The sequence below is a fragment of the Mirounga angustirostris genome, unplaced genomic scaffold, assembly GCF_029215605.1.
Source record: "Mirounga angustirostris isolate CCGP_5_RB_7025 unplaced genomic scaffold, mMirAng1.0.hap1 SCAF_12, whole genome shotgun sequence".
Classification (NCBI taxonomy): Eukaryota; Metazoa; Chordata; class Mammalia; order Carnivora; family Phocidae; genus Mirounga; species Mirounga angustirostris.
The window spans coordinates 91,462,875-91,484,391 of NW_026991720.1; the positions used below are offsets into that span (position 1 = coordinate 91,462,875).

General features: G+C 39.8%; 1 protein-coding gene across 10 annotated transcripts in view; it reads right to left on the reverse strand.

Moving 5' to 3' along the window:
* Positions 1–21,517, reverse strand: part of VPS41 (VPS41 subunit of HOPS complex) — a 176,448-nt gene that overhangs the window by 79,127 nt on the left and 75,804 nt on the right. For 9 of the 10 annotated variants that reach the window (XM_045864920.3, XM_064575436.1, XM_064575437.1 and 6 more), the window contains 2 exons: positions 15,361–15,423; positions 13,172–13,237 (listed from right to left, as the gene is read on the reverse strand). In XM_045864920.3, the coding sequence (XP_045720876.2) occupies positions 13,172–13,237; positions 15,361–15,423 (129 nt within the window). The remainder of the gene's footprint in view (positions 1–13,171; positions 13,238–15,360; positions 15,424–21,517) is intronic. The other variant, XM_064575435.1, reaches the window with a different exon arrangement.

Below are 21,517 nucleotides of genomic sequence, written 5' to 3' on the forward strand. Positions count from 1 at the left end.
TCTACGTTACCTCCCCGGTCCTTGAAGCGCTTATTTCTGCCTTCCCCCTCCACTCTACTTTCTTCCTTACTCACGAGTCCTAGTTCCCAATCCATACGTAGCAGAAAAAAACCTTAAATGTCAGCTAGTAATTATGGAAGCGTTGCCATTACTGTCCTTTGAAACTCTTCGAATACAACTAGGCAGCACCTCAGGATTTGATCTGCAGCACTCTGTGGGACCCACGGTTTCACCCAGGAGGGGAAAGGACCAGACAATCCACTCTCCATTTGCTTTTTTAATCCTAATCTGTGGGAATTTCAAGCAGAAACACACTGGCAGGAATGCCAAGGAAAGTTCCGCCTCAGTGATTTAAGAAAAGATAAGCTGCTTTTCTTACAGTCTACACTAATTTAACTATAGAACTATCTGCCTGTATTTCACTGACATTTAATAAAATCCATTTCTTTCTTCTAGTCATAAAACTGCCTAGAGACCTACTGAGCATGAATGTTCTACAAAGCATTTTAGAGGGTAAGTCATTGAGTGAACTACCTTTAAAAGCAGCTGGTTAATTTATTTGGTTCATCTTCCACATCCCATAATATTGAATTGTCATTATCACAATACTGAGAGCAATTTAAGCTCAATGGGAGCTAAGTACACAGAGAGGAAAAACTGTTTCCAAGAGGTCTATTTTTTGTTGGAGAAAGTATTCTAGGGCTTTATTTCCCATAAATCCACATTCTGGCAGTCAGCACTCCTGGTACTTATATTTCAATAGGAGCCCTCACATCCTCAGCAATATACTTTATTCTCCTATGTTTTGTGCTGATAAATCTATCTAGTACTTTGCTACACTACAGAGTGGTAGGGATGCACATCCCAGAATCTCCCACACACGGGGTGGGATTCCTTTCGGGCTGTAATAAAGCCACTGATTCTGGCAACGTAACACCCATCATTACCCATCGCCCACTCTTCCCTGATGGAGGAAAGGGAGGATGATTGGCCCCTTTTAATCATCTTGTGATCTTTCAAGTATATAAATCACTTGAGTCCTTCAGGCTTCCTACACACCGGCAGCACCGCTCACTCTGAGGCAGACAACGGTGTAGGGAAGAGTGGCTGGTGGGGGAAGCCCACGGGCAAGTCCCCGATGGCAAGTGCGTTACTGCACAAACGGCTGAGGGGCTTGGAGAAAACAGACTCCATAAAGACAAAATGCCAGATCCCAGAAGATGCTGGAGCTGGAGACAATAAAACTGAGAAATAAAGAAAGGAAAGGAAAACCCAGCGCATTAGGACATGCCCAATAGATACAGGGCATAATGATGGGCAGGACCTGTCACAGAAGGATTTAAACACCCCAAATTGGAGAAGATTAGAAATGAAATTTAAGAAGTCAAGAAAGCAAGTGAGAAAAAACGAGTGAGCACAGAGAGCTGGGACAGTGTTTGGCAGCTGACAACAGACAGAAGTCCTGGATCTGGATGGAGGCAGAAGTGACCAAGAAGAGTGGGACAGCGGGCGCCTCTGTCTTGCTTCCTGCTTTGGCTCAGTACCAAAGTTTAACACACACAGCTTTTCCAAACACCATCCAGAAAGAACATAAAGCATGTAGGAAGAGAAAGAGAATTTCCCGAATACAGCATTGCTTAAATTCAGGGGTGATTTGCTGGACGAGTTATAATCCTTCAATCTCCTTTCCCCAGAGGTAATTTAATATGTTTAAACGAGGTTAAATACGGGCCAAAAACTGCTACCACAGGAAGTCTCTGTACACAGACGGATTTCCAGAGCTTGCTTGACAGACCACTTGCTTCCGAGCAAGGTCTGAGTAAACACAACACCAATGCAACACAGGTTTTGGACAAGCCCTTGAAGTTAACCAACCCCGTGAAAACGCTTGAAATTTAAGAAACACCCTACCGACATCAGGTAACAGTCAATTCAGTGACCAGGAATTCCTAGCTACAGGTTCAATGAGAACAAAAAGAAGCTAAGCACTAGAGGTGCCACGTAGGAGCAGTTTCCTTTATATTAAAAAACTAGCGATGACAGAGAGAGAGAGATCTTTGTATCCACCTGCCCACCCATACAGGTTTAGCAATTAACTGTGGCCACATGCGAGGCAGGCTCCTATTTAAACCAGCAATCTGCAGTTTCTGCATATGCAAACATACAACTGCAACTATGGTTTTAAAAGTGACAAGGTTATTGTGAAATAATTTACCACTAAAAAAAAATCTTCCATTATGGGTCCCACAGACTTAACGGTGCTGGTGGTTCATGCCAAACACCTTGGGTCTGTATTTCAGTTTGCAGTTGTTTAAAGATACATACATCTCCTGGGGCTGGGTCTAAGGTTGGACCCCTTTAGCAGCAGAGTAAACACAGAAGTCATCCACTGGGTGATTAAACTTGAATTAATGGTCTGTGCAATGAACAACGATCTCTGATTTTAACTATGCATCATCTCAATCACAGACGACTGGAGAGAGATCTTCGCCTGATGGGGATTATGAAAAAGAAATATAAAAACTGCCAAGTCTTGAGTAACAGAAAAAGTCACCTGAACACACAGGTTTATGTATCTGAACAAGCACTTCACTCAATTGAAAGTAAAGCAAAAGGGGAAAAAGATAAAGATCAGGACACCATCTGCAGAAGAAACCAAGTCAAATGAACTTGCCTTTCACAGGGCACAACTGGTCTGTCCTTGACAGCCTCCAATGCAAGTGCAGAGTTGATGGTTTGAGGGCAGACTCACATCTGTGGTAGGAGCTTCTATGTGCCCTCTTTTTACAGACTTCAGTGTCTACTCTATAGTCTCATTATGATTCCTATATAATGCCTCCGTGGGAACAAGAATAATTATTCCAGATTTAGCCAAAATTGGAGAAAAGGCTGCAGGCTATTCAGTAAGCAGCAATAATTTGTGCTCAAACTGACAATAAATATCAAATGGACAGTCTTCATTGTCCTGGCTTCTATGGTAATATTAAAAGCTGCCCCAAGCAAAGAATACAGTCAGACAAATCACAAAGGAAGATCTATAAGTGGCCAATAAATAAAAATATTTGAAATTGCTAGTAACTCAAAGAAGTTACAAAATAGAACAATGGACTTTCTTTGTGTATCAAAATTGGCAAAGAAAATGTGGAGAAACAGGTAGTCTCATACACTGCTGGTGTAAACTGGTATGTTTCCTTGAATGCAACTTTCGTGGTGGTATGCATCTAAATCCTAAAAAATAACCATCTCTGACTGGGTAATCCTAATCCTGGGAATCAGCGCCAGGAAAAAACTAAAAAGCACAGCTCGAGTTCATGCCCAAAGATTTCTAGCTTCATTACAGCATGATTTTTGATAACCAAAATCTGGATACGACCTAATGGTCCAATAATAGGAGAATGGTTAAGAAAAATTAAACAGATCAATAGGATGAAATATTATATAACCATTAAAGAATGTTTAAAATTAGACTTCAACAATGTAGGGAATTTCATGTGATTTACAATGTTAAGTTAAACAGAGATCCAAAATAGTTGAGATTACTTTACACATTCTTTTATTATTATTATAAAAGTAACACATTTTTTTAAAGGATTTATTCATTTACTTGATAGAGTGCATGTGCGTGTGAACACAAGCAGACTCCCTGCTGATCATGTAGCCCGACGCGGGGCTTGATCCCACCCAGCACCCTAGGATCATGGCCTGAGCCAAAGGCAGAGACGTTCAACCAACTGAGCCACCCAGGTGCCCCAGTAATGTGTATTTTCTTAAAAACAAACCAAAAAAAGGCAGAAAATGCCAATGAAGGCCAAAAAGAGCAGTCATAATCCTGCCCAGACACTGTTAATGTTAATATTACTAATATTGCTAATAGTTTCATAGATAGCCTTCAACAAACATTGCTATATATGTAATTATATTTCTACAAAAAAAAGAAAGAAACCAGAGTACACATACGTTTTTGGAAAGTACCTCCACAGAAGCAATCTAGCAAATGTTGGGCATTTTATTTGTTGCAACTGAGAAAGAGAAAAGTGGATATCCAGAAATTGGCTGGGCACTCCCAGCTAGGCCTTGGTGCTCTCTGGGTGAACATAAACAATTTTACAGATCACCAACATCAGACAAGGCCCCATGACCACGAAAAATCAGGACAAAAACAAGACCACTCCATAATCATGTCTGAACACAGACAAAATATGAACATTTTCCAAGCCACATAAATGATCAAATATCTCCCTATCCTGGCTAAAATGAGAGACTGCTGTTTCTTTACCAATTATATTTTTAGCCTTAATTCTTTCTTCCTCTTAGATAAGATTTATTAACATACCCAATGGTAGAATTACTCTTGCTTCCTGAAAACTGAAAGGAAACAAACAATAGGGGAGAATGAACAAAGGCAAAAGGAGGGCAAAATTATCCCACGGTGATACATACATATATATAAATGTACACGTTCTTCCCTCTCAAAAGGCTTGGAATACTCATTTTCTGCAAAATCACCATTCTGATTCATGGTCTAATGGACTAACTGCTTTCCACTGACAGCATGCCACCCATCTACTTTTGGAAATACACTGTACGCCATTCCGAAAATCCAGGTACTATGTGTCCACAGCTCCTAACATGGACCCTGACACAAAGTTGTGTTCAAGAAGCAGGTTCGGGCCAAACAATCCTGTGAAATGACTGTGATTCAGTTTGTACTGGTGACGCCAACCTACAATACTTGCAGTTAAGACCCCTTTGCTTTAATAGCCGTATCTTAAAAAAAGAAAAAAACCTCAAGTTAATGACGGTATTTATACAGCTTTTATACAGACGACAACACCTCTCAGTGGTCATGACAGTCAAGGTATTAAACCCCACAAGAAAACATGACGAACAATCTGAAGTAGGCAATTATTCTTACACAGTCATTAACTACTCAAAATATTTAAGAAAAATCACAGCACTCTCAACATGCAAAGGAAGATATTTTCAGTAAGAAGCAAAGGATGGTTTGATTGCTCTAGGAAGACAGATGGTAAGCTTTACGTCAGAATTCAGGGGGAAGCTGCAAACAATATGGAAATATTACGTATGGAAAAGTGAGCTGAACTCATGAAAGAAAAAAGGTTTCTACTGTCAACAGGCTTTTTGATGGATATGAAACAAGAGAGACCACTGAAGAAAACGAAGCTGCAACGACTCCATCTCAAAGACTTTGGGAATCCTACATCTTGACATCAAAAAAGCAATAATGTTTGAGACAAATGAACTTGATTTTGAAAGCAGTGAAGAACGCCTATTTTTGACACTGAAATGACTTCTACTTTAAGAACTGGGTTTCTATTTTTAGCTTCAGCCAGTTCAGTACGTACAAAAACCCTGCCAAAATATACTTTTATGATATAGCTATTTCATGACTTGGTTTTTACATACCTAAAAAATGTTTGCGCAAGGTTATACTTGTGTTGTACTTCCTATTAATGGGTGGTTTTTAATCAGTTTTGGTATGTGTAAAGCATGAAATGAATTTCTAGTAATAGAACCACAATTTATAACATAGTATTGAAAAAATGGAAGGTATTTATTGGTTCAACATGCAACCATTAGGACATAAATTGGTAGTTGCTTGTGGAATAATGTGTGACAAACGTCTGTATGTATAAAGCTGCCATCTGATCACTTGCAGAAATATCATCCTCGAGATCCACTGGACAACAGACCGAACAGGATAACTGATAGTCAAATCCCTTTTGGCCCCAAGAACCTCGGCTCCAACCTCAGCAGAAGACAGCAAACACGGAAGGAAGCACCTCTCCATGTCATGCTTACTGGTTCACTGGGCTGTCGGGATTCTAAAAATATCTGCATTAGTATAAAAAGCCACTCTAGTCAATCCCCTTCCAGAAAGGATTCAGAAGGCAATCTGGAGGGAAAAAAAAAAAGAATGCAATCTGAATTTGCAGATCACTGTTGGAAACTTACAGAAGCTAGCTGATGCTACCACCTCTGTCCTTCAGGTAAAACCTGCCATGAGCCTTCAGCCCCTTCTCCTCATTTCATGCACACAGACCATTTCCTTGTTTGCTGACTGACATTTTCTAGCTTACAAAGCAACCTGTCCCTGCGGCCAGGTCCCCTCATTCTATTCCACCACAACGCCAAACAGCTGACTATCTCGTTTCTAAAAATGAACTCGGCTGCAAACAGCATCGTGACAATTTAATAATTTGTCAGAGTGGTAGAACCAACTATTATGAAGTGTATTTCAGAGTTCACAGGTAAAGGTCAAAGTTTATCTAAAGGCTAAAGTTTATCTGCTGACAGAGAAAGCCAAGCAATTAAAAAAAAATCCAGGTAAGATCTGCTTGGCAGACTTATTTCTAAAATAGAAACCTCATTGCTATGCTCATGTATTAGAATTTTTGCTACACAAGAGGTTACACCTAAAAAAAAAAAATCCATAGGGTCACATGTTTGAAAGCTCTCTCCAATGGCACTTTTAAGAAATGTGCTTTTTCTTTCCTTTTTTTTCCCCCAACATGGAAACAAAACAGAATTTAGAATAAGCTTTTTATGCTCATGTGTCAAGCAGGGGAGTCCATAAATCCAGCTATGGCATTCAACTACTGAGAAGTTACCTTGAAAACCTAAAATAAAAGTTTATGCCAAACAGAACTACAGCCTCCTCATCCTAGTCCCTGGTGGATAAGGAGCTATCTCTAAAGACCTAAAAAGCCAGAACCTTAAAAAGGAAATAACAACAAATGTGTCAAACTACAGTCTCGAGTTTTTTCTGCTATGTTGCTGTTTTGCAGGGCTATTCTGAACTGTATGTTCTAATTACTAGAAAAATGTTTTCACAGGAATCAACATTTTTAATAAAATTAGAACTAAAATTAAATTAGGCATCTCTTTTAATTTTTCTTATGAATATCCCATTGTAGGACTTCCATTTCCTCATTTCAATTCTCTAGTCTCTGTGCTACTTTCACCATGGTTACAGAAGTTTGCATATAATTCAAAGACTCATTTAGCTGTCAGTCTAGGGAAGATCAGTGTTCTTAAGGGTTAAAAATGCCTTTACTCCAGATTCCACCTTTATCTAGCTAGAATAATTTCTCTTTTAAAGGTGGAAGGTCATAACCACTCAGTGACACGATATGTCTTTACTCTCTTCTCCCTGTAGGATCCGCCATCTGCTCTGAACAAAGAGGTCTTGATATCTACAATATATGATTATCACGATGTTATCACCATTTGCTAAATGCTGGATGCTTCAAACTTGCTCTGCTTATAGTGCTAGTTGAAAACTGCAATTTGAAAAGATCAGAGTTGCAACTGGGCCAATGTCATCTTGTTTTTCTCATTTTTCAAAGGTATAAAATGCCGTAACTTTGTTATAAAAAAGGCAGATCCTCCTGAAAACTTGCCAACACTTTCAAAATGAAAATGATCATTTCACAGTACTGCCCCCCTTTTAGTGTCACCTTCTCAAAGCCTCTTTTTTTTTTAAGATTTTTATTTATTTATTTGACAGAGAGAGACACAGTGAGAGGCGGAACACAAGCAGGGGGAGTGGGAGAGGGAGAAGCAGGCTCCCCGCGGAGCAGGGAGCCCGATGCGGGGCTCGATCCCAGGATCCTGGGATCTTGATCTGAGCCGAAGGCAGACGCTTAACGACTGAGCCACCCAGGCGCCCCTCTTTTTTAAAATCAAAGATACATTCCCTATTGAAATCAGAAATACTTCCTGGAATATTTTCAGCTAAATAAATGTATTTTACAACAAACAAAACACACTAATGCCAAAACCATACAGCATAAATGATCTTTAAAAGTACATACCAGGGGCGCCTGGGTGGCTCAGTCGTTAAGCGTCTTCGTTAAGCGTCTGCCTTCGGCTCAGGTCATGATCCCAGGGGTCCTGGGATTGAGCCCCACATCAGGCTCAAGAAGCCTGCTTCTCCCTCCCCCACTCCCCCCGCTTGTGTTCCCTCTCTAGCTGTCTCTCTCTCTGTCAGGTAAATAAATATAATCTTTAAAAAAATAAAAAAATAAAAGTACATACCATACACGCACGGAAGACATAGCTCCAGGGATTTCTGCAAACCACAACAAACTGGTACACATTTTGGAAATCTCTATTTAACTGCCTACAAAGCGGTCATTTTAGTTTACTGAATAAACACTACTTTTTTACTGCTTAACACATACATATTTATGTAAGAAACTTAATGGATCCAGAGAAATCAGTCAAGAGTTTGTATGTTACAAGTCCCTGAATGGAAGACACATTTACATAGCAATGTTTCTTAAGCCTCTAACAAACATAAATTATGATGGCCTTTTTTTAAAAAATTTTTTATTGTTATGTTAATCCCCATACATTACATCATTAGTTTTAGATATAGTGTTCCATGATTCATTGTTGGTGCATAACATCCAGTGCTCCATGCAGAACGTGCCCTCCTCAATACCCATCACCAGGCCAACCCATCCTCCCACCCCCCTCCCCTCTAGAACCCACAGTTTGTTTCTCAGAGTCCATCGTCTCTCATGGTTCGTCTACCCCTCCGATTCCCCACCTTCATTCTTCCCCTCCTGCTATCTTTTTTTTTTTTTCTTAACATATATTGCATTATTTGTTTCAGAGGTACAGATCTGAGATTCAACAGTCTTGCACAATTCACAGCGCTTACCAGAGCACATAACCTCCCCAGTGTCTTATCACCCAGCCACCCCACCCCTCCCACCCCCCACCACTCCAGCAACCCTCAGTTTGTTTCCTGAGATTAAGAATTCCTCATATCAGTGAGGTCATATGATACATGTCTTTTATGATGGCTTTTTAAAGAGAAAGAACTAAAGATCAAAATGTTTCAAGAGTAGCTAATTTGTTTGTCATCCCATAAATAATTACAGCAAAATTAGTGCCTCTAAAACCTAAAAAGGGTATTGGCGCAAGGATAACTATACACAGATCAAGAAAATTTAAAGTCCAGAAATAAATGCTAACATTTACGATTAACTGATTTTTGACAAAGAGGCCAAGACAATGGCAAAAGAATAATCTTTTCAACGAACGAGGCTGGGACAACTGGATATCCACATGTAAAAGAATGAGCTTGGACTCCTTCCTCACACCATACAGAAAATTGACTCAAAGAAATTCTAGACCTAACTTTAACAGTTAGAACTAAGAAACTCTTAGAAAAAACACAGGCATAAATCTTCATGACTGTGGCTCAGGCAATGATTTCTTAGATAAGACACCAAAAGCAAGGTGTCAAAAAAAAAGGGAGGGGGTAACAGAACTTTATCAAAATCTAACACTTTGATAGCTCACAGGATACCATCAATAAAGTGAGAAGAGAGGTCACAGACTGGGAGGAAATATTTGCAAATCATATTGATAAGGGACATGTATGTATATACAATATCTAAACAATTTTTCATTAGTATATAATAAAAAGGCAAATAGCCCAATCAAAAAATGAGCAAAGAATCCAAAGAGACATTTCTCCAAAGAAGATATACAAATGGCCAATGATCACATGAAAAGATGTTCAACATCATTTATCATTAGGAAAATGGAAATCAAAACAATAATGACATACCACTTCACACCCAGATGGCTATAATCAAAAGACAGATAAAAATGAATGCTGGTGGGGTGCCTGGGTAGCTCAGTTGGTTAAACATCTGCCTTTGGCTCAGGTCATGAACCCAGGGTCCTGGGATTGAACCCCACATCAGGCTCCCTGCTCAGTGGGGAATCTGCTTCTCCTTCTGCCCCTCCCCCCTCCTGCTTGCTCTCTTTCTCCCCCAAATAAATAAAATCTTTTAAGAAAATGAATGTTGGTGAGAATATGGAGAAACTGAAACCTTCATATATTGCTACTGAGAATGTAAAATGGTGCAGCCACTTTGGAAAAGATTGACAATTGAATTGTACACTTTTAACTGGTAACTTTATGATATGCAAATTATGTATCAATAAAGCTATTAAAAATCTTAGAAAAATTGAACATAATAAAAAAAAATCTTTAAACAACTAATTTTAGGGTGCCTGGGTGGCTCAGTCGTTCAGTGTCTGCCTTCGGCTCAGGTCATGATCCCAGGGTCTTGGGATCAAGCCCCGCATCGGGCTCCCTGCTCTGCAGGAAGCCTGCTTTCCCTCTCCTACTCCCCCTGCTTGTGCTCCATCTCTCGCTGTGTCTCTCTCTGTCAAATAAATAAATAAAATCTTAAAAAAAAAAAAAAGAATTCTCTAAAAAAAATTTTTGATTTTATATCACAATGACATGTGTCATCATATGATTCTTCACATCAAAATACCACACATATATACTTTTATCAATCCCAATATACTAAGCCCTTTATAGAATCCATTTAGTGTGTGTTTTTTCTTTTAAATTATTTTAATCCAGAAATTCTAATTTAGTATCACTTTTTAAGAGTTTTTCACCAGATGACCTGAATTGTTTTTATTTTACTTTCATCTTCTATACTCATAATTAAACATCTTTTTGTGCTTGAGAAGAAAGGTCTACAGATGCATTTCTGGAGAACTGAACAGGAAAAAAGGAGAAATCAGAATGCTCTCTCATAGAAAAATGAACATAGAACAAACTGTCAAGTAGTCAGTGATAACCAAAGAAATGAACGAAACCCCTGATGCTCTTGCCTGTTCAGCATTTGGTAAATTCTACTTATTACACTGCCTCTCACAATGTTCATCTTTGTATAAAGCCAAAATGCAGCTTCCCACATTAGCTCACCCACACTTGAACACTGGACTACTTGGTTGTCTGCACAATGCTCACGTATCTACTCAATGAGCTCTGGCCCAAACAGCCACATTTACACCATCCTTCCTACGGATGTCTATAAATGATATCAAGTGCTAAAGTAGAAGGATGAAGAATATGTAATTGACACAGTTCACCCAGGCATCCTGCAGGTGGACAAGACATCCATGTAGTAATACTACTGTGGCAAACTTGATGAGACTCCAGGTATCCCCACAGTATAACAGCAATTACTAAACTTCAAGAATAACCAGGTTACTAAGAACACAAATTAACACAGAAAAATTCCACCTTCAGAGTCTGAGTCCTACCACTTGGACATCATCAGTCATATTATCTCTATGCTTTTCATACAAATACCTTCAAGAAGGAGGGGACAACTGTAAAATTTCTAACTCCTAAAACTGGGAACTGGAACACAGAACTGCATCCTACACTAGGAAAATACTTAAAACCAAAGTGCTTTATCAATTTTAAGTGTATGAGGGATTATTATTAAGAAGGCAACTGAGGGCGCCTGGGTGGTTCAGTCGGTTAAACATCTGCCTTTGGCTCAGGTCATGATCCCAGGGTCCTGGAATTGAACCCTGCTTCAGGCTCCCTGCTCAGCGAGGAGTCTGCTTCTCCCTCTCCCTCTGCTGCTCCCCATGCTCATGCTCTCTAATAAATAAAATCTTAAAAAAAAAAAAGAAGGCAACTGAAGCAGATTCGCCAGCCCCAGTTAAGCCTTCAGATGACCACAGCCCCAGCCAAAATGCAGACTGGAGCCTAGGGAGAGACTCTGAGGCAGCACTACAAAGTAAACCACTCCATAATTTCTGAACTGAGGTAGTAAAGTTTGTTGTTTTAAGCCATTTAAAAACCACTCAGTATTCTTTATCTCCACTCAGTTTTAAATAAAAATGCAGGGATTTAAATTATAGTGGAGTGAATTTATGCTGTCTCTCACCTAAAATTTCTTAACTAGAAAAGCATTAAATAAATAAATAAATAAATAAACAAACAAACAAACAAATAGGAACTGTAAAGCTACTCCTTCCTGAGGTCAACAAAGACAAGATAGTTTTTTTTTTTTTTCAAGAGTGAATCAGCTGCAGATCTAAGCTAGAGAATGTTAGATTAAATCTGTAATTCCTACTGACTCATCTCACAGACATTTTTATGTGAGTCTGACGAGGCTACAGCCTATGGATCACCATGAGCTGGGTGGTGGGAGGGAAGAAGCTGGCTGGCTCCCAACCAGAAATCAGAGCTGGTGCAATGTTGGCTTCATGCTGTGGAATGGAACTGGGATCTACAGGACCTGCAATGAGCTACCATTACAATGAGCTAAAACCAGTGCCTGAGAAATACTAGGTAATGACCAGTATGCTTTCTTGCCCAATCAGTCTATGAGGCAGCAAACCAAAGGAAAACAACAGATAACTACCATAAAACATTCAAAAACCATTTGGTAGCTGGGTCTCAAGGTAGCCATTCCATAGGTATACACTGCTACAGAAATAACCACAGACCACCTTGTTTTCTTTCTTTTTTTTTTTTTTTAAAGATTTTATTTATTTATTCATGAGAGACAGAGAGAAACAGAGGGAGAAGCAGGCTCCCAAGGAGCGGGAAGCCCGATGCGGGACTCGATCCCAGGACCCTGGGATCATGACCTGAGCCGAAGGCAGACGCTTAACCATCTGAGCCACCCAGGCGCCCCAGACCACCTTGTTTTCAATGAGCTCTAAACTGGATATGAAATAATACTCAGCATTCCAGTACACTGACAGCATTTTTGTTATAAAAATGGTTTAAAAATATCACTGGTTAATAAAAATAGAAAAAAAATTAACTTGCCTTATTTCATAAGCAGAAAATCTTTAATTTTAGAATTTGCTATATCGATACACAAACATGTAACGCACAAAAGGATTACTTTCCTCTTTTATTTTTAAAATAGCACTAAGAAAATACGCCAGAAACAGGTCAGTAAAAAACAGCCATAATTGTTCTAAAACTTTATCAAGGCCTGCAAGAGACTTCTACAACAAGAGGTAAAAACGTGAGTTTAACTGCTCTTTTGTTATTTTTAAATACTACTTTTTTGTTTGTGGAAGGGACATTTCAAAGCGCTAGATGATAGTTCCAATGACAGCTGTTTTTCTTGCTCTGTATCTACTCCAAAGGAGTATCAGTGAGAAGCACTAAGGTCCCATCTTTCCCAAGAGATGATGGTCTTACAATTTCACCACATTGGTCTTTCTCAAAATCTCTCCTAGTGAATAGTCAAACACTAAAAATATTATGGATGAATTAAAAACCAAACAGAATCTCTGCCCCACACCCCAAGACACTATGTAATGGTAGACAGAAAGCGTTTACCTTCTTCCCTCCAGTCACAAACTGCTTGCAGCTGGATCTCACGAAATGCGGGTGCACGGCAATGATCTACAAGGGAACAAGGACCCATCACTGGTTTCAAAGTCACAGTTAAAGCACAGAATGAAAATCCTTTATACATGACAGGAAGCATGATCTAAAAATTATCCTGCTAGCTAGGTAAGAAGTCATCTATTCAGGTAATAGTCTGCAACTGAGGACATCTGAGTTTTGCTCTTCTGTGAAAAGATTTCTCCTACGAAGCCAGGTCAAAGCTAAAAGATGAGAGTGAATTAGTTCTAGTTTCTGGCTGAGTGACGATTCTCTGAGTGGGCATCCACTCTTTAGGGTCAACTGAGGCAACAAGATGTCACAAATGTTTGTAACGGAATATGATTCACAGAAGAAACCCAGAGAAAGAACCCAACGATCTCCTTGTCCGGGACGCCGTCCAATGACTTGAGGGCACCAAGTGGAACAGGTGGGGCAATGGTTTTATCTTACCCAACTGCAGTTATCAACCTTGTGTTTTTAGGGCCAATCTCTGTCTGGAGCTCCACAGTCATGTTTCTGAAACCTCCATACCGTTTTCACCAGATATACTAGTTATCTGAACTCAAAACCAAATTGGCAACATCCTGACTCAAAACATCCCTTCCGGCAACTGATGGCATTGCCACACACCACTGCCAGGGCAAGAACCAGCTCCTCCCTCCTTCCTCACCCCATCCTACCCATCACGATGTCCTGCAGCCAAGTCAACCTCCGAACGGCTTTCTACATCCCCGTCTTCGACTCCCCCTTGACTACTCCTGACACTCCCGTTCCTGAGGTCCTGCGGTGCCCTGCCTCGAGGACAGTATTAGCCTCCTGAATTGCCTTCGGCTTGAAATCCCTCTCCTGCTTAAATCACCCTCCACACTGGCAGAGTTGCCTTTCGAAAACACACATCAGATCCTATCTCTCCTTTACCTGTTGATCAATAAGTGTTTGAATAAACAAGTGAGAACAGGGGCGCCTGGGTGGCTCAGTCGTTAAGCGTCTGCCTTCGACTCAGGTCATGATCCCAGGGTCCTGGGATCGAGTCCCACATCGGGCTCCCTGCTCCGCGGGAAGCCTGCTTCTCCCTCTCCCACTCCCCCTGCTTGTGTTCCTGCTCTCGCTATCTCTCTCTCTGTCAAATAAATAAATAAAAATCTTTAAAAAAAAACAAGTGAGAACAATGAATGACCTCTCCCTTCAACTCTAATCGTCACTTTAATGACCATAAGTGTTATCTAAGACCACTCCTCCTGCCGCACAGCTATCAGCCCTCCAATCTATACTGTATATAGTCGCCATACTCATTTTCCTTAAGCTTAGCTCAGTATATGTCACTTCTCTGCTCTTAAACATTCAATAATTTCTCCTTCTCTACCACACGGAGTCCAAATTTCTTAGCCTGAAAATAAAGCCAGCCCCAATCTGCCTGTATGGCTCTCCTGCCAAGTCAGTGTTTTCTACACCATCTAAACTAGACTGTTTCTGCCACTTCCTGAACACAACTTGAACTTTCTAGCTTCTCCGTTTATATTATATTGTTCTTCCGCACGGAAAGCCAGTTTCTCTGTCCGCCCTGTCCATTTAGGAAAGCCACCCAAATATCACTCCCCCTGTGAAGCCATCACCAACACGGACAGCTAGAAGTAACTTCTCTCGGCTTTGGACTCCTTAATATTGTTCGTACCTCTTTGAGTCTTGCATCGCAGACTGTGTGTATGTATCATCTCACTCACTACAAGAAAAGATTCCTGGGGACAGACTGATATCATAGTCATATAACACACATCCTGTGCTCTTTTATACCATCAAATGGTATCTAGTACTTCCTAAGTGTTGAAGAGACACTGACAAAATTAATGCAACATTGGTAGTGCTCAAAGTGCTGTAATCCTTATTGCCTTCATTGAGAAAACCCTTAGAAAAATTAAAACTTGGGCACCTGGGTGGCTCAGGTGGTTAAGCGACTGCCTTCGGCTCAGGTCATGATCCTGGAGTCCCGGGATCGAGTCCCACATCAGGCTCCCTGCTCAGCAGGGAGTCTGCTTCTCCCTCTGACCCTCCTCCCTCTCATGTTCTCTGTCTCTCATTCTCTCTCTCACAAATAAATAAAATCTTAAAAAAAAAAAAATTAAAACTTACTGAATACTTACTTTAATGGGGCAGTCAAAAGTCTCATGAAATTCTTCTCCAGAATACAGTCCAAATACCTGCACCTGAAAAGTAAAATGGATCCTGTCAGTTCACCCTGACAGCAACAAAGAAGGCTGCTGACTGTGAGAATACATACTATTGATTTAAAAAAGCAGAATATTTAATAATCTAAGGCCCCTGTGATCTCTATTAACTATCCAATGAAAACAATTCTATCAGGATGAGAGTACTCTACTCCAATTAAGCTTCTATAAGCATCTCATGGATAGAGTTCCCTTTACTCACCACAAATTTGTTTTATTAAATGGATGCCAGCTTTTAAAAATGAAATAGATACAAATAGGTTATTAATATTCTTTTATGAACTTCCCATAGGCTGGCCCTAAAGGAATTATTTTTTCCTTCCCTTGAAGGAAAAAGGTGCTTCTTTTTTGAGTCATATATATATATAAATCAACCATGCAGATCAATGTGGCAAGAGATTAGGTGAACTGCACTTCATTTATAATCTTATGTTGAATCTACTGAGAGCGTATAAATGTGAGATTTAAGTTTCTACTTCCCATTGCCTCCCTTAAAGTTGTTCCAGACTACTTTATCCATACTTAAAAACTGAATAATATACATTATTGCCGAGGGTACGAATCACAAATTTACAGCATGATAAATTTTTGTGACCTAAACATATCCCTGCGGACCCCATCCAGATCAAGAACTAGAACCCAAGAAGCGCCTCTGTGTTTCTTTGTATTCAGTAACACCGTGACAAATTAACCATTCCTCTGAAGTCTATCACCATAGATGAACTGTGCTGGTGTTTGAATTTTACATAAGTAGGATCGTGAACTATTTCACTGGCTTCTTCCTTACAAGATTTATCCAAACTGTTACGTATAGCAGTAGCTGGTTCTTTGCCATTGCTGCATAGTATTTCAATGTATGAATATACCACAATTCATGCACCCCGCCTTTTGCTGATCATTTGGGTTGTTTCCAAATTGGGGCTATTATAAATAATGCTGCCATGAACGCTATTTACAAATCTTTTGGTGCACTTCGATACACATTTGTGAAGAGTACAGAAGTAGGAGTGGAACTGCTGTCATAAGCTCTGCATCTGTTCACATTTAATAAACAGCCAAACCATTTCACAAAGTGGTTTTGATCAATTTACACTCTTCCCAGCGGAGCTGAAGACTCCAGCAGCTCTCAGACACTTGCAGCTAACTCCTGGGGGCACTCAGAACTATCTCCCAAAACTTGTGATGTGTGCATTCTTTTTCAGTCTCTAGAAGAGGGGTATTATTTCTTCTTTAATTTTGTAAGAATTGACTAATGAAGCCATCTAGGGTGGGGTCTATGTGAGAAAGTTTTTAATTACAAATTCAAATTTTTCAGTAGTTATAAACTATTCAGACTTTTGATTTCTTCTTGTTTTCATCTTAGTAAGTTGTGAGTGGTTCATTTTTGCGAGTTTGAAGAGGAAAATTTACTCCTGATACAATTTTTGGAGACAAATTCATTCATGAAGAGGTGAAATCATGAGGACACCCATTTTGCGACTACTGTTTTCCCATCCTGTGCCAAGTATGTTTTCTGGGTTCCAACAACAGCACATGGTACAATGTAACAAAGAGGGTATGTGATTTACCCAGAGGCGGTCTGTTAGAAGGTATTCCTGATGTGATAAATGCATGCATGCCCCACTACCACCTTGCTTCTCATTGTCTGGAGGGAATCATCATTACTGCACAGTTAAGATCCCTGGATACTAATGGCCAGACCCCACTCTAGACAAACTAAACAGTTCCGGTGGGATGGAATGGTATTTTAATTCATTTACAATTTATTTAAATTATTTATTTAAAACTTAATTAATTATAAATTTTAAAATATTTAATTAAATATAGCTAGCACTGAAAATCCTGCCCTGCCTCATGCAGTCCTTAGAGCAACACTGCTAGGTATGAGAGTAAACACCATTATGCCTGCTTATCAGATGATACTGCCAAAAAATAAAGGACTTGGCTAAGGTCGTAAGAAGCAAGAAGAGTGTTCCATACCTATTCTCTTACACACTAACATTATATGAGCCAGCTTAAAATATGGAAATAAGATATCTTCCTACGGAAAGTGTAGGAAAAGTGGAACCGGGAAAAAAACATCCAAAAGCCCCAAATATTTACCAAACTAAAGGGAAGGTGAACGTCAGACTCTGAATTAGGCAACTTTGTGACCAAAGCTGAAACTAAATGAAGCAGACCATTCATTCCAATGGATAAGCATCCTTCTGGCTACAGGAGGGTAAAGGTGGTTTTAAGAACAAAAGTTAGGTGATTTATTTTTATGGTGGGAAAAGTATATGAAATGTAAATAAATGATGTATGAACCCGCTGAAAAAGACTGAGCACCAGTAAACAGAAGATAAATATTAGGACTGTGATTCTAATGGTTAAGTTAAATTATGAATTACCAGGGATAAGTGCCCCTTTAAAAATTATGAACCCGTATTTAAAAAAATTATGAACCCATATTGGAGATGTAATAGTAGAATAAGGGGGAATCAACAGAAAAGCGAACAGACTACAACTCTGGGGTCAGTCCCTATTGCTACATTTAACTGAATAACCTCTTCCTCAAATATTCCTATTGTCTCCTTCAACATGGAAAACACTGTAATTTCCACAGGACAAATCTCATAAACTTGATCAGTACAAGCAGGGTGATTTGTAAAATCACCCTTCGATGTTTTGGTTCATTTCACTGATGTGACAGGCCAAACGAGCTAGTCACAAGTTATACTACCACAGCTAATAAAATCCAAAAACAGTTTTTATCTATTTCTTCTCCCTCCCTCTTTATTTATTTTGCCACCTTTGTCAGTGAATATCATACTCGTCTGTGAAAGGAATCTGCTGAATGTTGCCTAGAGTTCTGGCTTTAAGGAAGATCTCATCCCAGATAAGAACCTGTAATTAAAGGCTAAAATAGAGAGGATACTTTTGAAAATGGTATCCTTTAACAACTTCCCCCAACTAGTCACAAAAACACCTAATGAAGAAAAAGAGAAAATTCAGAGCAGTTGGCCTTACGGCCAATCTACTGCAATCCTGGCAATTTCTCATTAACTCCAGACCCGTAGGGCCACGTGAGGGCCATGGAAGGCATGTGATATGTGTTTTACTGCTTGAAATAAAGAAAACCTACCCTCATGGAACAGCAAAGAACGTGTATATTCTTCCCCACTTGAGCACGGAGTTCTATGTATTTGCCAACCAGAAAACCGGGCGACGTAGCCCATCTGATGGAGAGGAACTATGAGTGAGGTGGCCAGAGGGTCGGACAACCTGCCAGGCCGTACTTCCCTCGAAACGGCCTCTCTCTCAAACCCCAGCTTCCAAACAGCAACGGGTCGAGTAGGACCAGGGATGAACATGGAAGCTGCCATTCCATCTAGGGTGGGAGCTGAAGAGACCCTCACAGAGGAGACTGGTTTTCATTTTCTCCACCCATGAGGAGCATCAGAGACCCGGGAGAGGTGGCTGCAGAGGCTCCCATGTCACTGGGGGAGCTGCTTTAACTGATGACCTCTGGTCAGGGGAAATCAAGCTCATTTATGGGGCCCCTGTGTGGAGCAAAGAAGGTGATTCCACAACATGCAAAATGCTAACAAGCAAGGCCAAGAGCAATCAAACACAGAACATGTTTGCTAACCTGGATTCAGGAAAGAACTCTTCTCCTTGTTCTGGGATGGATAAACAAGCAACAAAAAACACACACAAAGTCTATAAAAAGGATATTGCAGAACACACTTCTGATGACTCAAGAGGGAAAAAAGGAAAAGGAAGAAAAGGAAGAAAATTGGAAAACTGTTCAGTGACTTCACTAAGAACAAAAGACCTCTGTGAGTCTGGAGCAGAAAGACAGCCTGATGATCGCTAGCAATTACTGCATTGTTTCTTCTGTTCTCATACTCTTCCAAACAATTTACAAATATTAATTCATTTATTTCTAATAATCAACGAGGCAGGTACTATCATTATCCCCAGTTTATAGAGGAGGAAATGGACTGAGGCACAGAGAGATAGGAATAACATACCTGACATCACACAGCTAAAATGTGGCAGCATGAATCCATTCCTAACCTTTAGACTATACTGCCTGGCACTCTAACACACAAGAGGGACACCTGGGTGGTTCAGTCAGGTAAGCGTCTGCCTTTGGCTCAGGTCACAAGACCCACATCGGGCTCCCTGCTCGGTGGGAAGCCTGCTTCTCCCTCTCCCTCTGCCTGCCGCTCCCCCTGCTTGTGCTCTCTATGTCAAATAAATACATAAAATATTTAAAACAAAAAAAAAAAGAAAGAAAGAAATACAAGAAGTTGTAAATTTTTTTTCAAATTAAATATATATCTGGCTGATATGAAAATAGAGCTGGGAGCAATAGAAAGACTTCAGGAAAATTAAAAATCCAAGATAGAATAAAACTACTGCATGAGGCAAAGCTGACATTGGAATAAAAGCAAATCAGCAAAGGGAACGAACAAGAAACTCCCTGACTACAGAGAAAGGACGAGGAGAAAAACCATGAGAAAGAAAAGCACAAACACGTGGGGGCACCTGTGTGCGTGCCACCCACGCGTGGTACGACCAGTTTTCCTTACGATATACACATTTTCAAAAGGAGAAGAGTGAATGGTGCTTATCCATTCACCCTCTTCCCTTGAAAAGTTTAAGTACAATAATGTAGGAGGGGGGAAAGGCCAGTCTGCAATGGGCTAAGAAGTGAATGGTTAGCAGTAAAAACAGTTAACATAAACCCAGAGGGCTCACCGTCCACCCAGCACCTGGCAACGTTCCAGGCAGGGCGCCCAGCGTGCCCACTGCCCAGTAGAGGAAGCTAACAGGAGGCCAAGCCGTGAGGCTGGCCTAACACAGGGGAGCCGAAATCCCGCCCAGGCAGGCGGAATATGGAGCCAGCGTTTAGCCTCTGCACCGTAACTGCCTCCAGCCTAAGTATTATTGGGTTTCTTTGAAGAAATGAAAATAAATGGAACTGAAGCAATAATCAAAATCAGAACTGAAGTAAACTTTCCTGAAATGAAAACAATACTTCAGTATATGGATCAAAAGGACTTACTGTGTTCCAGACAAAATTAATGAAAATAGACCCGAACAAGACATAACTTAGCAAACTGAACTACAAGGGCCGTATACTGTTGTTTTATTGTTGTTATTATTATTAGTCTAAGCTCCAAGAGAGAACAACAACAAAAAAAATTAAAAAGGTTTTGTGAAAGAACAAAAGTATGCTAGCCTCAGACATGTCCACAAAAATAAAGGTCAGACAAAAGGGAGCAACATCTCCAAAATTTTAAGAGAGAATATCCCCACCCTGCCCTCTACACTAAATTGATTCTAGTTTATGTATGAAGGCGACATATTTTATCTAGGGGTCTTAATACACTAAAGAAAGAAAAATCACAACACCCATTTAAAGATGCATTAGATCTAGATATCTGGAGTTTATCTTTGTAATAATCTTTGTTTTTATCATTACTGACCACTTTGCCAGATCATTCTATACTAGCTACTTAATTTTCCCAATACTGCTAGCTTACATAAATTATGTGCACCAAAATATGTATTTTCACTTCTTTCAATGCTAATAGAACATATGTGAAAACTATTTTCAAAAATGTATCACAGGTCTACACCAAAATATGGCAGTTAAAAATCTGCCTAAATGAGAAAACAGGTATTTGCAAAGAAGTGTACCAGGTGATATCTGAGGGTCATTATCCACTAGACAGAGTTAAAATATCCCAGTTTGCCACTTCAAATAATAATTATTCAACATTTAAAGCTTCGAAAATTCCTTGATGAAGTATTTTGGTAAAAATTCTTTTCCAATTTGAAAAATGAATATTCTCTTTCAACAATTTAGTTTAACTAAATTGGTTGTCAGTCCAGAAGGAATTCCTTATCTTTAAGAACACAAAATAAAGACAATCTTCCTTTACAAGTTCATAAATACAAAAAGGTTTCAACTGTTTGGATAATTCTCAATTTCCATACGTACCAACTCCTCCCTCACCTTCCTGACAGTCTAGCCCACCTCGAATTTTAGAAAGTACTGCAAAATTTGACAGTGTTC